Source organism: Hylobates moloch, unplaced genomic scaffold, assembly GCF_009828535.3.
Source record: "Hylobates moloch isolate HMO894 unplaced genomic scaffold, HMol_V3 SCAFFOLD_5, whole genome shotgun sequence".
NCBI classification, from domain to species: Eukaryota; Metazoa; Chordata; class Mammalia; order Primates; family Hylobatidae; genus Hylobates; species Hylobates moloch.
This window is the reverse complement of record NW_026652280.1, coordinates 139,932,886-139,953,352: the sequence shown is the minus strand read 5'-3', so window position 1 is coordinate 139,953,352 and position 20,467 is coordinate 139,932,886. Positions and strand designations below refer to the sequence as shown.

The 20,467-nt window shown below is 38.5% G+C and overlaps 1 protein-coding gene across 2 annotated transcripts in view; it reads left to right on the top strand.

Annotated features, from left to right (window-relative positions):
• Positions 1–296: 296 nt before the first annotated feature.
• The window catches only part of CLCA2 (chloride channel accessory 2), a 31,973-nt gene continuing 11,802 nt past the window's right edge, over positions 297–20,467 (top strand). Inside the window, exons 1-9 of one of the 2 annotated variants that reach the window (XM_058439621.1) lie at positions 297–1,191; positions 2,099–2,236; positions 5,153–5,303; positions 7,596–7,704; positions 9,102–9,261; positions 11,247–11,474; positions 15,603–15,833; positions 16,863–17,040; positions 18,142–18,248. In XM_058439621.1, coding sequence (XP_058295604.1) covers positions 1,006–1,191; positions 2,099–2,236; positions 5,153–5,303; positions 7,596–7,704; positions 9,102–9,261; positions 11,247–11,474; positions 15,603–15,833; positions 16,863–17,040; positions 18,142–18,248 — 1,488 coding nt within the window. In that variant the 5' untranslated portion in view covers positions 297–1,005. The remainder of the gene's footprint in view (positions 1,192–2,098; positions 2,237–5,152; positions 5,304–7,595; positions 7,705–9,101; positions 9,262–11,246; positions 11,475–15,602; positions 15,834–16,862; positions 17,041–18,141; positions 18,249–20,467) is intronic. The other variant, XM_032155462.2, reaches the window with a different exon arrangement.

The following is a 20,467-nucleotide window of genomic DNA, read 5'->3' as shown; positions in this document are numbered from 1 at the left end:
CATAATAAAATCCATCACTCAAAAAATGTTAGTTTCTTCTCTCATTGGCTAATTTTCATAATCAGAATTTCCAAGACTCATTATTTTCATTTGAAAAGTACAAATTATACCTGCATCAAAGTATTGATATTTAAGTGAGTTCATTTGTAAACTTTAAAGCATGAGGTAAATATCAGGTATTATGAATCAGTCATAAAATATTTGCGATGGTTACTATATATTAGATCCTGTTTTTGGTCCTGGAGAAATGGAGGGTTGACTGAAGCAGGGCCTTGCCCTTAGAGAGCTGAAGGAGAAATCTATTCTTCTTCCTGATGCAGAGAGAAAAGGTAGCAAGGCCAGAGGGAAAGACCTGCACAGGCACCCAAGTTCCTGGCAGTTGGCCCTCCCTGGGGGATATCTGATATCTGACCCCCAGCCATCAGCTGAGAGCTTGCCCAGACTATCTGACCCAAGGACTGGAGGGACTGGGCTGCAGAATGGATTTCTAAATCTTCAAAATAAACAGGCAAGGAAATCTTGCAACAAATGAAAAACGACTTGAGGGCAGTAGAAAGTACTTGTGCCAACTGATGGAGGCGGGTATGAAAAATGAGGAGAGGAAAACCACTATAGACTTCTGTGTTTCTACTGCAAGTTGATTGAACAGTCCAGATATACTGATTTCCAGCCCAGATTTCCTGCTTTTAAGCTCCTTTGGTTTTATTTCCCTCTTCTTTCTGAGAAGTTATAAAATGAATGAAGGGCAGAATGTTTCTTGCCCGACCATGATTCAGGAGGCAGCTCAGCCACAGAACAGGCAAGTGTAGCATTGCCTAGAGGAAAAGGACTTGTAGAGGCAGGTCCCAGATGGATCCACCCCAGACTTTTCAAAGAAGACACCTCCTTCATCTTGTGTTCTAAAACCTTGCAAGCTCAGGAAGAAACCATCTGCATCCATATTGAAAACCTGAAACAATGTATGCAGCAGGCTCAGTGTGAGTGAACTGGAGGCTTCTCTACAGCATGACCCAAAGGAGCATTACAGGTCCTATTTGCGACCTGAAGTTTGTGACTCTCCTGGTTGTCTTAAGTTCAGAACTCCCATTCCTGGGAGCTGGAGTACAGCTTCAAGACAATGGGTATAATGGACTGCTCATTGCAATTAATCCTCAGGTACCTGAGAATCAGAACCTCATCTCAAACATTAAGGTGAGTGGAAATTATGAAATTGATACTAGTATCCCGTTTGATCAGACCTGTAGCCTTATTTAAAAAGCTAACTACCCTGCCTGGTTTGTATTTGAGTAACAGAGAGAACAGCATTTTTAAAAGATAGCGCCACGACGTTATGATTATGGCTAACTAAGCCAGTTTGTTCATCTTATTCTGTGTAGTCTCAGCTCACAGAGTGTTGATCTAGCCCTCTCTTTTGTTATTGTTGGTTGCTACTAATTTCAGCTCTTTTGTTTTCCTACATGACTGTTTTTGGGGTAGCAATTTAGAAAAATAACAACCCATTGTGGCAACAAAGATTGAATATTTAACTGATGAATAAGCATGATAATGAGCATGCTTGTTAAAATCATATTGCTACATTCCATCCTGAGGGTGAGAATTCTCAGGCAGAAAGGGTGACAGTCTGTATGGTGGGCCAAAAAGCAAAATTATTTCTTTTCACTTGAATGTGCTGTAACATAATTGACTATTTTTACTTTAACATGGCAAGGGAGGATCATAGCTCTATGACGTAAGAGCCTCCTTTTGGTATTGCTTCAGTGAAATCAGTAGCATCATAAGGTGTGGTCTTGAATGTGCCCACAGGTGTGACATGAAAAGGATTTGTTCCGTAAAAGCTTAAAAGCCTTTCTCAAAATTGGGAAAACTATGAAGGCAAGCACAGACATATAATTAGTGTCCTAAAATCTTCCAGATAATCATTTAAAGTTTTTTTAAAAAATTTGCTCCTATGTTTTCCCAAAGTCTAGTGCTTTCTCTAAAAGAAATGGGTCTCTTCAGAATATTTCAATATTTTTTATTACTGTTTAAGGACACCAAAAAAACAAAACATACAGGATATACAAGTGGTAAAGTAAGTTTTTCTTTCGTCTGCCTATAGGAAATGATAACTGAAGCTTCATTTTACCTATTTAATGCTACCAAGAGAAGAGTATTTTTCAGAAATATAAAGATTTTAATACCTGCCACATGGAAAGCTAATAATTACAGCAAAATAAAACAAGAATCATATGAAAAGGTAAGAATCCAGGATTTCATTCAATGATCTCAAGGGGAAAAAAACACCAAAATATACTGTGCTTAAACTATAAAAGTGAGAAGTTAAGTAAAAACAAATCATTAGTATTAACAATGCAAATAATATTAATGGGCAGAATGTTATCAACAAAATATATGAGAATAAATGAATGCAAATTGTGCAGTAAAAAATGAGTCAAATGCCATTGCCTAAGTAGTTTCTCAGAAGATCTCTTTATTTTGTAACTTATGGAGTCCTTTCTGAAAAGTTTGGTTGAGGATCAAGAACTAGTTTTATCCTACTGAGGATGAGCTGCAAAGGGAACAGTTCCAATTATGACTATACCCATTTACCATCCTGTCAGGAGCAATAAACATGCATGTCCAGACAGAAATATAAACCACCATGCATATAAAAATATGACTGCCGTCTTATGCCATGGTGTAGATTATCAGAATTTCACATTAGCTCAAGTCCAGGATATTGTTTTAGGGGAATAAGGAGATTAGAAGGAAGGGAGGAAGGATGTGGGGATGTGGGTGAGTAGGGGAATGGCTACCTTTTTTTTTTCCACCTATAGAAGAACTTCACCTTGAAAGGCTCTCATAAGTTGCAGATCATGATTAAGCACCCATGATGATGTCTGGTACATGCTAGTGTGCACACTATAAATAAACGATAAATAATATAAATAGTAAATCACTGTTTGAAGTCAACTGTGAACAAGAGTCCATTGCAGCTACCAGAAGGGCCAGAAGTAGAGGCATTGGCAACTTATCTCAGAGTTTCAGCAATGGAGTGGGTTTGAGACTGTAACTACATCTCTAACAGAATGACTCAAACTTGTGGTACAGCTTTCCCCTTTCCTTATTTCTGACCCTCAGTATGAAATTTCCTAAGTCTGTTTCATTCTTAGCTCTCCTTCAAAGCTACTCTGTCAGAAATTGAATGGTATAGCAATCCAGATAGGTACCCCAATGTCCTGAAGAAGTTAAAGAGCCTGTGAAAAGCATTTGACCTATGACCAGATGAAAGCATTTGAGAATGCTTGCACATGAAGATAGGATAGGTGGGGGAACTGGGAAGAGTTAGTGTTTAAGCTCCAACTAAGTGCCAGGCATCTTACATATATTATTTAATTCTCACATAACTTCAAATTAGTTTCTGTGATCACAAATTAAAACACTGGAGCTCAAATAAGGTATGGACTTTGTCCCAAATCTAACAGCTAGTAAATTACAGAGCCATAATTTGAATGTCTGTTTGACTCCAAAACCCATGCTTTTTGCACTAAGCTTTGTTGTCTCTAGCTGTCAATAGAGATTTAATGCATCTATTTGGCCTTCAATAGAACTAAGAAGTATTGGAGACAACAAACACCAAAACCAGGTTGCCATAGGTAACACTCTTGATCCTAATGGAGGGGAGAGAAATAAGTAAAGCAAAAGTGAAAATATGAGTGAATGGAAAGACCAAAGGAAACAATAGTCCCTGAATGCTGTTCATATATGTGTTGGATACCAATTCTTTAACCTCGGAATGTCAATTAAGCAAACACTTAGTGAATGATCATTATGTACGGGGCCATGCTAGGCACTGCAGAGAACCTAAGGACCAGCAAGGTAGTTCCTGTCCTTGTAAGTCTACAATGTGATGTAGGTAGGAATCAAGGAAGGGGGAAAGGGTTAGGAAAAGTAGATAAGAGCTGAATTACTGTGGTCTATAAGGTATAAGGTAACCCCAAACAGCCTCTTAGTATTCCATTCCATGAAGGGCACTCTTTCCTTTTGGCCTCAGGACAAATTTTCAGACATAGGAATGAGGTTTTACCCAAGCGAGGACTATCCAAGAGCGTGACCTCTTCAGCCTTTTTTGTAGGTACTTCCTTGTAATGACCTTGGCTTGAATTCTTATCTTTCTAAAACTAAATGTTAATTATTATAAAAGTAATTTATACTCATTGAAAAAAATTAAATAATGTAGAAATATGGAAAATAAAAATGAAAAATATTATTGTCCTCTTCTCAGTGTCACACACACAGACACAGATGGACACACATACACACACACACACAACACATATACATATTGTACATAGAGTGATAATTATTTATATTGGATCATATTAGATCTATTTTTTCAAAATCAGCTTTTTAAAAAACTTAATAGCATATTTAACTTTTAAGGGCATATCCAGAACAATATGTTATCTTTCTTCCTAAAAATAAAAGAAACAATGTTATATATAACATTTTCTTGTCTTGATAATTATATGAGTAGATATTTCAGTTTTGGACTTAAAATATGTTTTAGCAACAGTAATGGAAATGGTCAGGCCATAAGATGAAATATAACTTCATTGGAATGATCGTTTTGCTGATCTAATTGGTTACAGGAAAGAAAGGACAAATTTTCAAAGAAATAATGTTCTATTGTCTTACACCAATAAAATAACCCAAAGAAAGTTGTTCACAAAAGGCTGTAACATTTTACAGCCTTCTGAATGGTTCTAAATGATGTATAAATGCTTTTAGAATTTCTTCAAATATTTTAATTGCATTTTATAGTGTTTTGTTATATCAGACTTTTACAGGATTGACTTTTGATAATATTTTATTCTTGAATGTGGAAAGATCAAATGGAAGTAATTAGGTTCCATAAAAATTTGCTAAGTTTTCATAACATAGACCTTTTTGGAAATCCCAAGTGATTTTATTGATATGTAGCTGTGGGTGCATTTTAAACTCCATCCATAACGTGTTTTTCTTCAATTCTGTTTTTAAATTGGGTTATAATTACATACAATAAAATGCACACATCTTAAGTGTAAAGTTCAAAGTGCTTTAGTGAATGTATACATTTATGTCACCAACAACAGAGCTGAGAAAGTATTACAAGGCATTTCTTTTAATTTAGGCAAATGTCATAGTGACTGACTGGTATGGGGCACATGGAGATGATCCATACACCCTACAACACAGAGGGTGTGGAAAAGAGGGAAAATACATTCATTTCACACCTAATTTCCTACTGAATGATAACTTAACAGCTGGCTATGGATCACGAGGTAAGTGGGACCAATAAAACAATAGCCATTGGACAGTACTACTTATAACATTATGTGCTTGGTGCTGAAAGGGACTCACTCACAAAATCTGAAACTTGTCAAGGACTTACCACTCGAATGGGGAGATAGGCCATATGCCCATGCAAAGATGTGGGGCTAAAGTGAACTAGAAAGAGTTCAGCACCAGATTAGTGGCCCAGAGAGGAGTGCTACAAGAATTCAGTCAAGGAAAGGTCATTTAGAGCCAAGGGTGGTCAGAAATGGCCTCACAAAGGAAAAGGTCTTCAAGGTTGAACATCATTTTGATAAATGGAAAGAAGGGAGAAAATAGTGGGAAGACTATGAAGAAAACTGTGGCAGCAGAAAAATCAAAGGCATATAGGAGAGACAGAGACTCCGATGATGGTGCAGGGAGACTGTGGGCAGTGGGAGAAAACGTTGAAACATACATGAGGGCCAGGTGATGCACTAAAATGGCCACATTTTCAAGTCACCACTCAAGGTTTCTAAGCACAGGAGTGACTCCACCAAAGCAGTGTTTTAAGATTAATCTGGCTTCCTCTGATCAATGAGGGAGAAACTGGGTATCAGGAGAATAATTGGGAGAAGTCGAGGTATGAGGCCACAAGACTTAAAAATGGGTGGAGACAGTGAGATGGGAAGGATAGTAACAAGGACACTGAGGATTTCCTATGCGCTAGCCGCTCTGTGGTTTGCTTTTCAAATGTTATCGTACTTAATTCTAGCAATTCTAAGCGATGAGAAATACTCCAGAGATAAAAAACAAAAAGAGGTCTGAAATGCTTCAGAAGGAAAGGCAAGAGGCATGTGGAGACAGCATTAAGGAACAAGGCACACACCAGGTTTTTGTCAGACGTGGAAAAAACCAGCTTCAAGAAGAAATCCCAGAAGTCTGGATCTAGGCAAATTCATGGTGAAGAGCAGTAGACTATGCCAGGGAAAGTGGTTCAACCTATGGTTAGATATTGATGGCTGGAGTTTGGGAGAGAATTCAGGGTCACAGGCCTAGAGACTGGTATTTAGTGAGTGAGATCTCAGGGAGAAAATAGTGAGCACAGTTCGCCAGTCAAGAACTATCTATCCCAATCTTTACTTTTTGTTTTTGATTTAATGTAACAGTAGTGCCTTTCAAGTGATGTCTTAATTTTCTTCTTTATCCCTGGTTAAATCTAAACTAGGGTTTTGTTAGCAAGGATTTTGTTATCCTCTGTATAGTTAGCAGGAAGTGGAGTGAAACACTCCATAAAATACACTTCACAAAACACTTTGTAAGTCTTTAGAAAAACGTAGTTTTTTTTTCTTTCCTGGTAACCATGAGATGCTGATAATCTCTGCTCAAGCATGATTTCATCAGCACTTCTAAATTTCATGAGTAGGCACAATCTTTCCCTCAACACTCACAGCTTGGACTGTTACCCTCCCTTCCTTTGTCTCGAGGTCCAAAAATTACACAATACGCCACAGCCTGAGTCAACTCAGCACACACTTCCTGAGTTCCCAGAACTTAAAATAATTCAGAAAAAAGAAATGTGTGCTTTGGGAGGGAGTTCATCTGGAAAGCTTATATGGGAAAGTTGTGGTCTGAACTTTGAAGGGAATGTAAGATTTAGAGAGAGAAAGTTCTAAAGGATCTCATGCAGAGGATGGGGGTTTCCCTGACCTAAGAGCTGTAAAATACATGTAAACATGGAGAATAAGGGATAAAATAAAAGAGAAAGGACCATCCAGGCTGAGGAGAACATTCTGTAGTCTCCTTTTTTTGCTCCTTCCTCCTTCCCTAGCTCCTAGATTTCAACTATTGCTCTAGATAGAAGAATTACCTGCAAGAAAAAAAGCAGGTCTGCTTGGATAGCTCAGACAGAAGATTAGGAAAGCTTTATTAGCCTATCTGGATATGCTTCTTTCCCTTTCTCCAAACCCTGAACTTAGAGGCCTCTACGAAGCTGAATAGAAACCTGCTGGGCAGCTTCACTGGGGAGATGAGAGGATGTGGGACTACCCACTAGCTTCAAATAGATGTGCAACGAGTAAATTACCGCATTTACAAGACCAAAAATATTTTCATGCTGCCTTTTTTATGAAGGTAGGTGGTGGAGTAGGAGGAGATGGGAATAGGATAGGGGAGAGGAAAAGGGGAGAGAGGGAAGTAACTTACACTCTTTGGTCATTCCAAAGAGTATGTGCGGTCAAGAAATGTTACATCTTCACTAGTTAGCAAGGCACATTGCTGAGATTTTAGAAGCTCAAAAGCAAAAGCTCTTTCTTCCACAGGCCGAGTGTTTGTCCACGAATGGGCCCACCTCCGTTGGGGTGTGTTCGACGAGTATAACAATGACAAACCTTTCTACATAAATGGGCAAAATCAAATTAAAGTGACAAGGTTAGTACTTTTTTTCATGTTATAATTCATTATTTATTTGACTCTAAAATTGCTTATAACTTAAGCAATTAAATAAGTGCCTAATTTAAGCAATTAATTTAATTGCAGCTAAAACTTAGTTGATAAGAAAGAGATCCTTTCACTTTTCAGTTCTTAAGTTATATGACATTTTTCTTTAAACTGGTATTTATGTGGTTCAAATATCAAAACAATATTAAGAGTCATGCTTATAGCTGTCTTGCTCGCAGCACTATCTTCACTGTTTCCCCTCATGCCCTCTAAGTAACCACTTTGATTAGTTTCTTGTTTATTTTTTTCAATATTTCTTCAGGCAAATTCAAATGAATAGAAATATATGTTTTTCCTCGCTCTGTGTTTTATAATTGCATGATGTTCCATTATGTGACTATACCATAATTTATTCAACCAGTCTCCTCTTTGTGGACACACAGGTTGTTTCCCATCTTTTGTATTATCAGTAACACTGCAGTTCATAGCATTAAACATGTGTCATTTGTCATACGTGCAGACAGATTCACATATCAAATTCTTCCAACAATTACTGGGTCAAAGGGTGATTTTGGTAGCTATTGACTGATGCTTCTTCTAAAAGTGCCACTGTTTTACATTCCCATCAACAACATTTGAGATTGCTTATTTAGGAAAGAATCCTGTTAAATATCATCATTACATGTTTATTCTCTTTTTTTCCCCTGATACCAAGTGGAAATGAACTCAAAGGAGCACTGACCCAGGATCTTGCCACTCATGTCCTTCCTTGGGCTTCCCAAAGTCCATCTGGATTTCCTAGTATCTTTTGCTTTGGCCCTATTTAGTCGTTAATGCCCTTGTTAATACAGAACCCCTCCATCAAGATAAAATGCTTTAAAATAAAATAGAGTGCATTTCTAAATTAGTGAATTTTCTTAATAAAGCAGTTTTTTGTTTGTTTTTGTTGTTGTTGTTTGTTTGTTTGTTTTTTGAGATGGAGTTTCACTCCTGTTGCCCAGGCTGGAGTGCAATGGCACGATTTTGGTTCACTGAAACCTCCGCCACCTGGGTTCAAGCAATTCTCCTGCCTCAGCCTCCTGAGTAGCTGGGATTACAGGCGCCCGACACCAGGCCTGGCTAATTTTTATATTTTTAGCAGAGACGGGGTTTCACCATGTTGGCCAGGCTGGTCTTAAACTCCTGACCTCAGGTGATCCACCTGCCTCAGCCTCCCAAAGTAATGGGATTACAGGCGTGAGCCACAGTGCCCCGCCAATAGAGCAGTTTTAAAGGTTTGTATATATCTAGCAGGCTACAATCCTTGAAACAATTATATGAGCTAGTGAAGAAGAAACATAAGTGTTTCTAAAATAGACTTAATTCCCAGTTTCCCTTTCCATTTTTAGGTGTTCATCTGACATCACAGGCATTTTTGTGTGTGAAAAAGGTCCTTGCCCTCAAGAAAACTGTATTATTAGTAAGCTTTTTAAAGAAGGATGCACCTTTATCTACAATAGCACCCAAAATGCAACTGCATCAATAATGTTCATGCAAAGTTTATCTTCTGTAAGTATGCCCTTGGAATGACACCCTCTTGCAGGATTCCTTCTCTTCCCATGTTTCAAGTATTTAAATTATAAGACAATTAAGATGCACTATACTTTAGAACTTGGGGGACCCTAGAGTTCATCTAGTTTTATCCTACAGATTTAAAAATTGGAGCCCCCAAGATAATTACCAAAATGATACCTTTAGGAAAGTGACTATTTGCTTTCCTGGGAGGTTTAACAAGGAGACTCGGGACCACAAAATAAATTGTTCTTATGGTGATGTTCTTGTATTCTTTCATAAGAAATTACATTGGGTTAATGAGTGATATAATAAATGGTTATAATTCTCTCGTTTGAGGTAGCAGACCACTCTGTATCTGAAGTGCATTTCCTAAATCTCTTTCCTTTGTTTTGAATAGTCTAGAACTTAAAAGTAAGGTATCACCAGGAGAAGTCAACCAACTCTGCTTTGCAGAAACCCAACCTTGTCAATATTACATGCTAACTAACTGACAAGAGACTAGCATATAAATCCAGAATATTATTTTTAAAATTATTAATTAAAAAGAGTACTCTGTCATGGTGATCTCATACTTGCATCCTCTGGCCAACTTATTTTCTCTCTGGATGAAGCAGCCTGGAACAGCCAATTCTCACCAGATGCATAGCCTGAGAGCATGGAATCAGAAAGGAGGGAGTTAGGTGATTCAGAGGTTGGTAGCATCAGCCTTCATGACCTGATATATCTCTCTAAGTTCACAAAAACCTGTAAGTCACATCTGTGGGTCATCTCTTCACAGCTCTGGGGGTACAGCCCACACATGCCTCTGTGGAGTTTTCTCTTTGTTTCCATGGCTGGCCAATGCCCCTTGGATTGACATACTATTTTATTTCATTCTGGTTTTAGTCAGGACTAAAAGTTATTTTGTAACTTTAAGGCAATTTTTCATATTTCTTGTCCCATCCGTTATGTTTCTTATTTATAGCTTTAATATCTGATACTAACCTAATGCATTCGATCCACATTATTTGTGACTAGGTACTATCTTCACGATGTTTTGAAAGACCTACTCATAAATATCTCGTCAGAAAAGTTTTACAATCCCGTAACCATAGTCATGAAATGGAAGAAAAAGGGTTAAACAATGCAAAGCAAAACTAGATTCTGTTCATCCCTGCACCTTCCTAAGAAACTCATGTCCTTAAGCAGTTATCAACCTTTCAAGCTTCAGCTTTCTCTTCTATGAAATTAGAGCTGAGACAAGAGAGGCTATTCAGTTGCTTCTAACTCTAAGTTTCCATGGCTCTGTTAACAGGAAGTATCGACTCTTTGTAGTAATAGAGCCACTGGGAATAGATGGTAATGCATTACTTAGCAATTCAAACCATATTTTTAAGTGGGGTATTGGCATAGGTTCAGTATCATTCAGTGAATTATGTCTATATTTCTGTAAATTATATCTATATTTCCAAATTGAGTGGGGGTGGGGGGATCAGTAGTAAATTTAAATTGTTTATCCCCTTATCTATTTTTACAGAGATCAATATTTGAGATAGAAAAATATATATTGACTAATCAACAAATAAAGGTGCAGTGATCATTAAATATTATTCCAGGAAGTAGGCTGGTCATGATAACTTCTCCTGGCTGTTTTCTTAACACAATATTGTGCTAAGGGAGGAGGGAGATTGTTTTGTTTTGTTTTTTAAGACTAAGATTATGTGTATGTATGTACACATACATGGTTTGTTATCTAATACCAATAAACTTTAATAGAGATTGCTCTCAGAACCACAAAGGTGCTAGTGTTTCCAGCAAGAATGCCAAGGTTTATTGTAAATTTGATGTCATTCTTGAAGGAAAGAGGTATATCCCTGTACCACTTTTGATTTCTTTTCTTTCAGTTCACCTTTTCTTTTACCTATAGTTTCTTGAGAAGGAGAACTATGTTTGCTTTGGGAGAAGTGCCTTTCTTTATTAAAGACTGTATTTATTTCCAGGTGGTTGAATTTTGTAATGCAAGTACCCACAACCAAGAAGCACCAAACCTACAGAACCAGATGTGCAGCCTCAGAAGTGCATGGGATGTAATCACAGACTCCTCTGACTTTCACCACAGCTTTCCCATGAATGGGACTGAGCTTCCACCTCCTCCCACATTCTCGCTTGTACAGGCTGGTGACAAAGTGGTCTGTTTAGTGCTGGATGTGTCCAGCAAGATGGCAGAGGTAACATTTTGAACGAAAATGAATGTAAACATTTATCTTTTTTCTATCGGTTCTTTATTATTTCAATTTATTTTAAGTTCTGGGGTACATGTGCAAGACGTGCAAGTTTGTTACACAGGTAAACGTGTGCCATAGTGGTTGCTGCACCTATCAACCCATCACCTAGGTAGTAAGCCCCGCCTGCATTAAGTATTTATCCTGATGCTCTCCCTCCCCACTGTCACCCAGACTGGAGTGCAGTGGCACAATTTCAGCTCACCGCAGCCTCAACCTCTAGGGCTCAAATGATCTTCCCATCTCAGTCTTCCAAGTAGCTGGGACTACAGGTGCGGGACACCACGCCTTTTCTATCAGTTTTTAATTATTTTTATTTTCACGAGGTAAGGGTGAGAGTTGGAGGAGGCAAAAGGTTTGGAATAGTCAAGGACATCCTATTTTTGGGGCGTTGGGTGGAACGAATTCAGAATGTGGCCAGAAGTTGAGATAATGCAGATAAATTAAATCCACAGATAATTTATAACCCTTATTTTTGCTACTAATTGAAACTCTTTCCAAACAAGATCCTTTTCCAAAATTCTTAACTATAATGATCCAAAATTCTTATGTATAATGAAAAGTTCCTGCTGGCTACATTCTACTCACTGGTAAATATCCCTGGTTGAGGAAGTAAACTGTGAATTTGCAGTGAAAGTGAATGTCCATTATATGGCTATTTTCCATGTCATTGTGTACAGAAGACCATATCTCAGTCATCTAACAATCTAGCAGCCTCCAGCTGCTTTAACTGATTAAAGTCTTAGTCTCCACAATCAGGCAGCTGTGTTTTAATCCTGGCTCCTTTACTACTGTGTCATATGTCTTTGTTATAAAGAGCATGATGGCCTCTCTGAAGCAGCTTTCTCACCTGTAAGATAGGGATAATAGTGCCTACTTTTATGAGAGTCAACTTTTAAAGTTCTAGGAAATCTGCAAACCAGTAATTAAACATAGCTATTAATAACAAATGATATAAGCTTACAATAAAATATATGAAAACAAATATATGAAATACTCAAAATTCATCACTTCTTAATTTTTCCTACTATTTTTTACTATTATCTATGCCCAGGGTCGCAAACTATGTCCCACTACCTGTTTTGCATGGCTCACAAAATAAGGACGGGTTTACATTTTAAATGGTTAAAAAAAACAAGAGGCTTTTTCATGACCTGTGAAAATTATATGAAATTCAAATTTCAGTGCCCACAAATAATAATTTTATTGGAATATAGCAATGCTCATTTGTCAACATATTATCTATGGATACTTCATTGCTACAGTAGCAGAGCTGGGGAGTTGCAACAGAGAACTTATGGCCAGCAAAGCCTAAAATATTTACTATCTGGCCCTTCACAGAAAACTTCTGCTGATCCCTGAGCTAAATTCTTGAGGTTATTTCTGGTCTATTGCATCTGTATGGATGTGCTACTATAATTTCATCCCAACTGTGCACTCAGTGATGTCACATTGACAGCAGGAAATCAACCATGGTTTCACACATGGAAGAGTATTTACCCCGCAGAAACTGGCAGTTGCTACGAATCAGGCCTGCCTGCCTGCCTGCCTGCCTGCCTTCCTCCTTCCCTCCCTACCTCCCTTTTTCCCTTCCTTTCTTTTATTCTTCATCAGAAAACTGTTATTAAACATTTACCAGCATACCACTGTCTATTTCATAGGGTTATTGAGAGGGGAGTAAATGAGATAATATGAAATTTTTAGTTCAAAATAAATAATAAATGGTAGCTGTTTATTTTAACAGTACTTGTCCAAGGAGAGAATTTATCCCCTTGTGCTTTGTGGATCAATAGTCTTGGAATACTTGCCTTTTTGGCCGATACCTGAAAAACTAAAAACTCCACTAATATACAGCATTTGAATAATTGTGTTATGTTGCCTACGTGCAGTTGACTAGGGCATTTTTTTTTTGTTTTTTTTGGTTTCTTCTGAGATGGAGTTTTGCTCTTATTGCCCAGGCTGGAGTACAATGGTGCGATCTCAGCTCACCGCAACCTCCGCCTCCCAGGTTCAAGTGATTCTCCTGCCTCATCTTCCCTAGTAGCTGGGATTACAGGCATGTGCCACCACACCTGGCTAATTTTGTATTTTTAGTAGAGACGGGGTTTCTCCACGGTTGGTCAGGCTGGTCTCGAACTCCCGACCTCAGGTGATCCACCCGCCTTGGCCTCCCAAAGTGCTGGGATTACAGGCATGAGCCAACATGCCCAGTGGCATGCTTTTCTTAAACATGGTCTCAGAGTAATTTATATTGGCTATCAGCCTGTATTGAGCAAGAATGATGGAACGAAGAGGAAAGATGATGGTACTTGAGAGTACCATCTGAAATATGTAGAAGAGAGATAAGCCCAAAGTAACAAACTCATGGCAAACCAAACTTTCCTCCCTTTTCCTGCCAACAACGTCATTGAACCATTATTGCCATTCATTATCAGATGCCTACACTGCACTGGCCTGAGGGATATGGAGATGACAAGAACAGTGCCTCTGCTTTGACATGCTTACAGCTAATGAGGGACACAGGACACACACATGTGAATAGATACAATACAATGTGACCAGGCTCCACAGAGATGTGAGTTACTATGTGAGCACTGAAGAGGTGGCACCTGGTGCTGTAGAAGAAAGTGGTCAAGGAAGATTTCACTGAAAGAATCAATTTGGAGTTGAATCTTGAAGGATTCAACTAGGTGCTTGCTAGGTTGGGTGACGTAAGGAAAGAGAAGAAAGGAGGACACTTGTGGGAACGGAAAAGTGTGTGCAGTGGCCAAGAGGCCAAAAAAGAAGGATTTGTTCAAGGGAAGGGCATTCATTTGTATGACTATAACTAACACTGGGTAGATCTGAGAGGTGGCGAATGGGATAGAGACATAGGTATGGATTTGAGAGAAATTTAAGATATTGAGTCGATGGGACCTGTTCAAGAATATGGAGGCTGGTAACAGAAATGGTAAGAGAGTCCTGGGTTGCTGGCTTAGCTAGCTGGGAGTAGAGATCAAGATTGGGAGTGATGATCTGATGACCATGAAGATGGCAATAGCTATTCTATCGTGAGTGCTTACTCAGTATCCATTTTGCAGATGAGAAAACTGAAGCTAAAAAAAAAAGTAATTTTACTATGATCACGTAATTAGCAAAAGTTGAAGGCAGAGTTCTAAGTCCTTGTTTTACCCCCTTTACAACTTACCTCCCAATATTGTAAGAGAAAGAGTATTTGAATTCAAAGGGTAGAGTTGCCATCTTCATGGTCATCAAATCATCACTCCCTACTAGTTAAGCCAGAAACCTGTGTCCTAAGAAGTGTGAAATGCAGGTCTAGATCCACCCAGGAAGATGCTTGAGTTGGAGATAGAGATCAGGGTCATCCCTGAGTGGGTGGTCATTGAAGCTCAGCTTGCTGCTCCTCTCTTTTCCCATAGTTTTCAAAACAAGTTACCCTAGTGAATTAATCAATAGCATCATCTGCCCAAAACTGGTCACTAATATTACTTTACACCTGGTTAGCCCTTCATGATATAACTGTACTGCCATATATGTATCTCACTTGATCCTCACAGCAATTCTAATTTCATAAACAAGAAAGCTATCATCCTCACTCTACAGAGGAAGTACCCAGCCTAAGGTGACCACAATAGCAGAGGGTAGTGCCGGGGCAGATCATGGGTCCTCTGACTGCCACTCCTCTCTAGCAAAGGTCTCTTTGCAATGTTTCCTTTTACCTGGACTGCATTTTTAAAACAGCACTTACAAATCTCGTCTCAGCTGGGTTCATGAATCTTTGAATTCTAGGTTGGAGTGAAATAGTGGGGATGATGAGAAACAGAGAGTGGTAAGTTATGAACATCTTGTTGGGGGCAGAGTCCCAAGCCACTCCCTCTTCCCTGAAAGCATGCATTTTTGAGCCTGCAATTAATCAAACAATATTCTAATATTATGTTACTCTTTAAAGCTCAAAAAATTATGATCCAACATCTCTAAAGAATTAGCAGAGACGTTTGCTAATTGAGTTACTTCATCATACTTTTGTCTACCAATCAAATGTTGCCATTTTCTTTTTTCCTGTTTGGGACATAGGCTGACAGACTCCTTCAGCTACAACAAGCCGCAGAATTTTATTTGATGCAGATTGTTGAAATTCATACCTTCGTGGGCATTGCCAGTTTCGACAGCAAAGGAGAGATCAGAGCCCAGCTACACCAAATTAACAGCAATGATGATCGAAAGTTGCTGGTTTCATATCTGCCCACCACTGTATCAGCTAAAACAGAAGTCAGCATTTGTTCAGGGCTTAAGAAAGGATTTGAGGTACAGTAGAGCATCCTAAGCCTTGGATCACCGTCATTTTCCTTTCCCTCATCTGGTATACGAGGTTTCCTCTGATGAGGGGCAGTCTGTTACAGGGTGGTCAAAACAGCCTCAACTATGAAAGTAATGATGGATTATCTTTAAAGTCAGGAACCATGCCTTATTCACCATTGTACTCCTTGTGCCTAGCAAAGTACATAGCATAAAATAGTTGCTTAATAAATGCTTGTTGACAGAATGAGAAAATAAATGAATACAATAGACAAGACTAGAGGACCTAAACAACATCTGGGCATTTTCTAGACTGTTCCTAGCCATTCTGGGCCATTTTTACCTTTCAATTTTCTTGTCAAAATCAGCATGTCTAGCTTCTGTCTATAGTCATTCTAGACTTCACGCATATCAGAACCAATTAAGGCCAGAATTGTGTTTCAGGAATGACAGAGTTTATTTAAATCAGCACAAGTTTGCATTCGCATCTGGGATGCTTATCTGATAGCAAACAAGACACAACAGCTATGGTTGTTGCTGCCCTAGTCTAAACCTTGGCTATCTATTGAAATCACCTGGGGATCAAAAAGAATACCAATGCGTGAGTCTAACCCCCAGAGATTCTGATTTAATTGATCTGGGATGTGACCTGACCATTAAAATTGTTTAAGTCTCCACATTTGACTCTAACATGTAGCCAAGACTGAGAACCACTGCTGTAGGCCCTCTTATTGGTCACTTGCTGGATCTCAGAGGCAAGCCTCTCACATAGTAATGTATTCCACATCCTGTATGATGGATACAGTTCTAAACTATGGGGACACCTTGATGATTCAAGCAGGAAAAGTCCCTGCTCACAAGCAAACTGGCAGTGGAATGTAGGGTGACAAGTGCTGTGATGGGGTGAGGTAAAACTTGAGTGGAGATGGGCATGGGGTGTAGGAGCTACAGTGGGAATTTGGATGAGAGTGAATCCTTTTGCTCAATAAAACAATTTGAACTACACTTCCTTCCAAGTGACTAATTCTCTATGTTCAGGTGGTTGAAAAACTGAATGGAAAAGCTTATGGCTCTGTGATGATATTAGTGGCCAGTGGAGATGATAAGCTTCTTGGCAATTGCTTACCCACTGTGTTCAGCAGTGGTTCAACAATTCACTGCATTGCCCTGGGTTCAACTGCAGCCCCAAATCTGGAGGAATTATCACGTCTTACAGGTAATAACCGTTTAAAAACATATCTTTTGGAGCATTTCCCTTTAACTTGACTATCCAAGACATAACTGTGAAACTCATTATATGGCTTAATTGAAAATATAGAAACTGTTTTTAAAAAACGCACACACATATTGCTAAAATCTGTCAAAATTTTGCTGATTTTTTTTTTACATTTTCCCTAAAGATTCCAACTATATACATCCAAAAAATAATATTTTATAATTCTGTGTTAAGCCAGTCTGAGCATGCATAATCATGGAGCTAAAACATATGTTTAAGATTAAATGCTTTGTGGCCGGGCACGGTGGCTCACACCTGTAATCCCAGCACTTTGGGAGGCTGAGGTGGGCAGATCACTTGAGGTCAGGAGTTTGAGACCAGCCTGGCCAACATGGTAAAACCCCAATTCTACTAAAAATACAAAAATTAGCCAAGCATAGTGGTGGGTCCCTATACTCCCAGCTACTCGGGAGGCTGAGACAGGAGAATCACTAGAACTCAGGAGGCAGAGGTTGCAGTGACCTGAGATCGCACTACTGCACTCCAGCCTGGGTGACAGAGCGAGACCCCATCTCAAAACAGAAAAAAGATTAAATGCACTAACTTCTATAATAGGGACACACACAGTGTTTTAAGATACATATCCTTTTATACTAAATAAGGCACAGAATAATTTTATCTTATATTCCTTATTCAATAAAAAATGGGCATGCTGATCTGACAAACGAAAGGTTTTATTGAATTATCTTTAAAAGCAATGTTTTCAGAATATAACTGTAAACATATAGGGATGTAAATAGCAATTATCTTAAAATTACCTTAATCTGAAGACTATTCAATAAATATTTATTGAGTTCTTATGTACTGTACAGAAGTTCTAGGCCCTGGCAATACAGTCATGAATAGAATAGCTGAAACCACTGGCCTAGGGCCACTTACCATGTGGTTGTATAGGATGTCAGGCAAAGCAAGTCAAGCACAGCTCCCATTTCCCCAAAACAAACGCTCTAATGCAAAGAAAGCTTGTTGGAAAAGGCTTAACTTTTATTTTTCTTTTATTTTACCCATTTTAATAGTGAACATCCCTATCATGTATTTCAGGAGGTTTAAAGTTCTTTGTTCCAGATATATCAAACTCCAATAGCATGATTGATGCTTTCAGTAGAATTTCCTCTGGAACTGGAGACATTTTCCAGCAACGTATTCAGGTCAGAATGTTCTCAATGTTATATTTCCAGGTGGGGAGTGGGAAGGAAGAAGGAAACAAGAGAAATCAACGAATTGTGCTAGGTGCTTCATTAACCTTACTTGAATATGTAACAGCTGTGTATGGAAGGCTTTTAAAAGGCTGCTTGGCATCACCAGAGCCAGGCTTTCAGCCCTAGGAGCCATTTACCACAATTGCCACCTCAGCTTTTCAAAGTCTGCGAGTGCAGCTTGCTCCTTTCTTGCGGCTGAAAGTGCAGATGGGGGTGTGACAGAGGCAAGGTGCAGAAGAAAAATAAGGAGCTGTGAATTTAGTTTTAGTGTTATAGTAACTTTCTGTCAATCAGAATTCATCTTATTTTTGCTTCTTCAACATCTTCGAAGCTCTTCCTTGTATAAGGGGTATCAACTATTTCATTAAATTCTACCACAAATATCTAAATATCTCTTTGACTACCACAAGCTACATGATTTTGCTCACCAAAGCTTCCTCTAGTTAAGTCCTTTTCATAGGGCCATTTTTTTTCTTTCCAAAGTACTTTAAAGCTATTTTGGACATAACTGAATAATGTTTTAAACAAAATTTCATCTATAGTTTCCTCACAGATGGCAAGTGTACCTGCCAAGTTAATGGCTGGATGTGATCAATGCAGCCTGTCAATTTATTTAACATGAAGATTATATTTACACAGTGAAGGCAATAAACACAATTCCATAATAAGTAAAAATGTGAATTATAAATGACAATATCTAGTACAGATTAGGCTACAATTGGCTCTTCTGATAATGCTCAATCTTTATGCCCTGTGACTTCCTCTGCAACAATATGGAATAAAAACAAATGTTTAAAGAAGTAAAAAACAAATTTAACAAAATATTACTCATATGGGATCAAATAAGCCTTAACATTCCCAAACTTGTCCCCCTCCCCACAAGCTGTTGGAGTCATTAGCTCCACTGGACTGAGGTGGGAACTACATGTAAATCTTCAACAGCCCAGGGCCCAGCATAGCATGTGGCCCAGCCGTCAGCAATCCATAAATATTTATTAAATTCCTTTGAACAAACAATTCACAATGTCTTTGCTGTTATCCACCAATATAATTTTACATGCTTTGCAGGTTTGAGCAATTTAACGAAGCATTACTAATGTGCTTATTTAATAAACGTAAATTCTCAAAGTTATTTAGAGACTTGTATCCATTGGAAATACGCAGTGATTAAATGCAGGGTCTCTGGTGTCAGGCCCACTGGGTTTTATCATGATTCCACTCCCTTGGTATGTGCCATCAGCAAATTACTTCTCTAAGCCTACTCTTCTCATCTCTAAAATGTGGATAATAATAGTGTTTATCACGGAGGATTTTTATAAGGATCAAGTGAGATTGTGAAGCCTTTAGCACAGGGCCAGGCATACGTTTGTACTCTGTACATGTTACACATGCGTGTGCACACACATGGCTTATTGTGAATGGCTAAATAACTTTTTTTTTTTTTTTTTTTTTGAGATGGAGTCTTGCTCTTCTCCCAGGCTGGAGTGCAGTGGCGCGATCTCGGTTCACTGCAACCTCCACTTCCTTGGTTCAAGCAATTTCCCTGCCTCAGCTTCCTGAGTAGCTGGGATTACAGGCACATGCCACCACACCGGGCTAATTTTTTTGTATTTTTAGTACAGAGAGGGTTTCACCATGTTGGCCAGACTAGTCTCAAACTCCTGACCTCAGGCAATCCACCCGCCTCGGCCTCCCAAAGTGCTGGGGTTACAGGCATGAGCCACTGTGCCTGGCCTAAATAATTTTTTAATGTAGCAAAACCATGCCAAAACCCAAGTTTTTATTTCTTATCGAAATATATAAAAGGATCTTGACAGATTATATATAAATTAATAAAATTTAAGCATATTCACAAATGAAAATTTTTAAAAGCTTGTTATTGTAGTTGCTGATCTGAGGCCAATGTTGGTTTGGATAAGAGATAATATGAGGACAGCTAACATCTCTTAATAAAGAATAATGAAATGACACTTGCATTAACTACAACAAAATGTTTTATACCTACTGTACTTAAATAACATGCAATATTTTGCCTTGCAAAGAATTTTTATATGAAAAATGATGTATAATTATAGTACCTGTCAGAATTAAATTATTTTTGTTTTTGCCAATTCATTGTTGTTTGTTAAAAAAGAAAAAGATGGAATGATTGTGCATACACCAGAAAC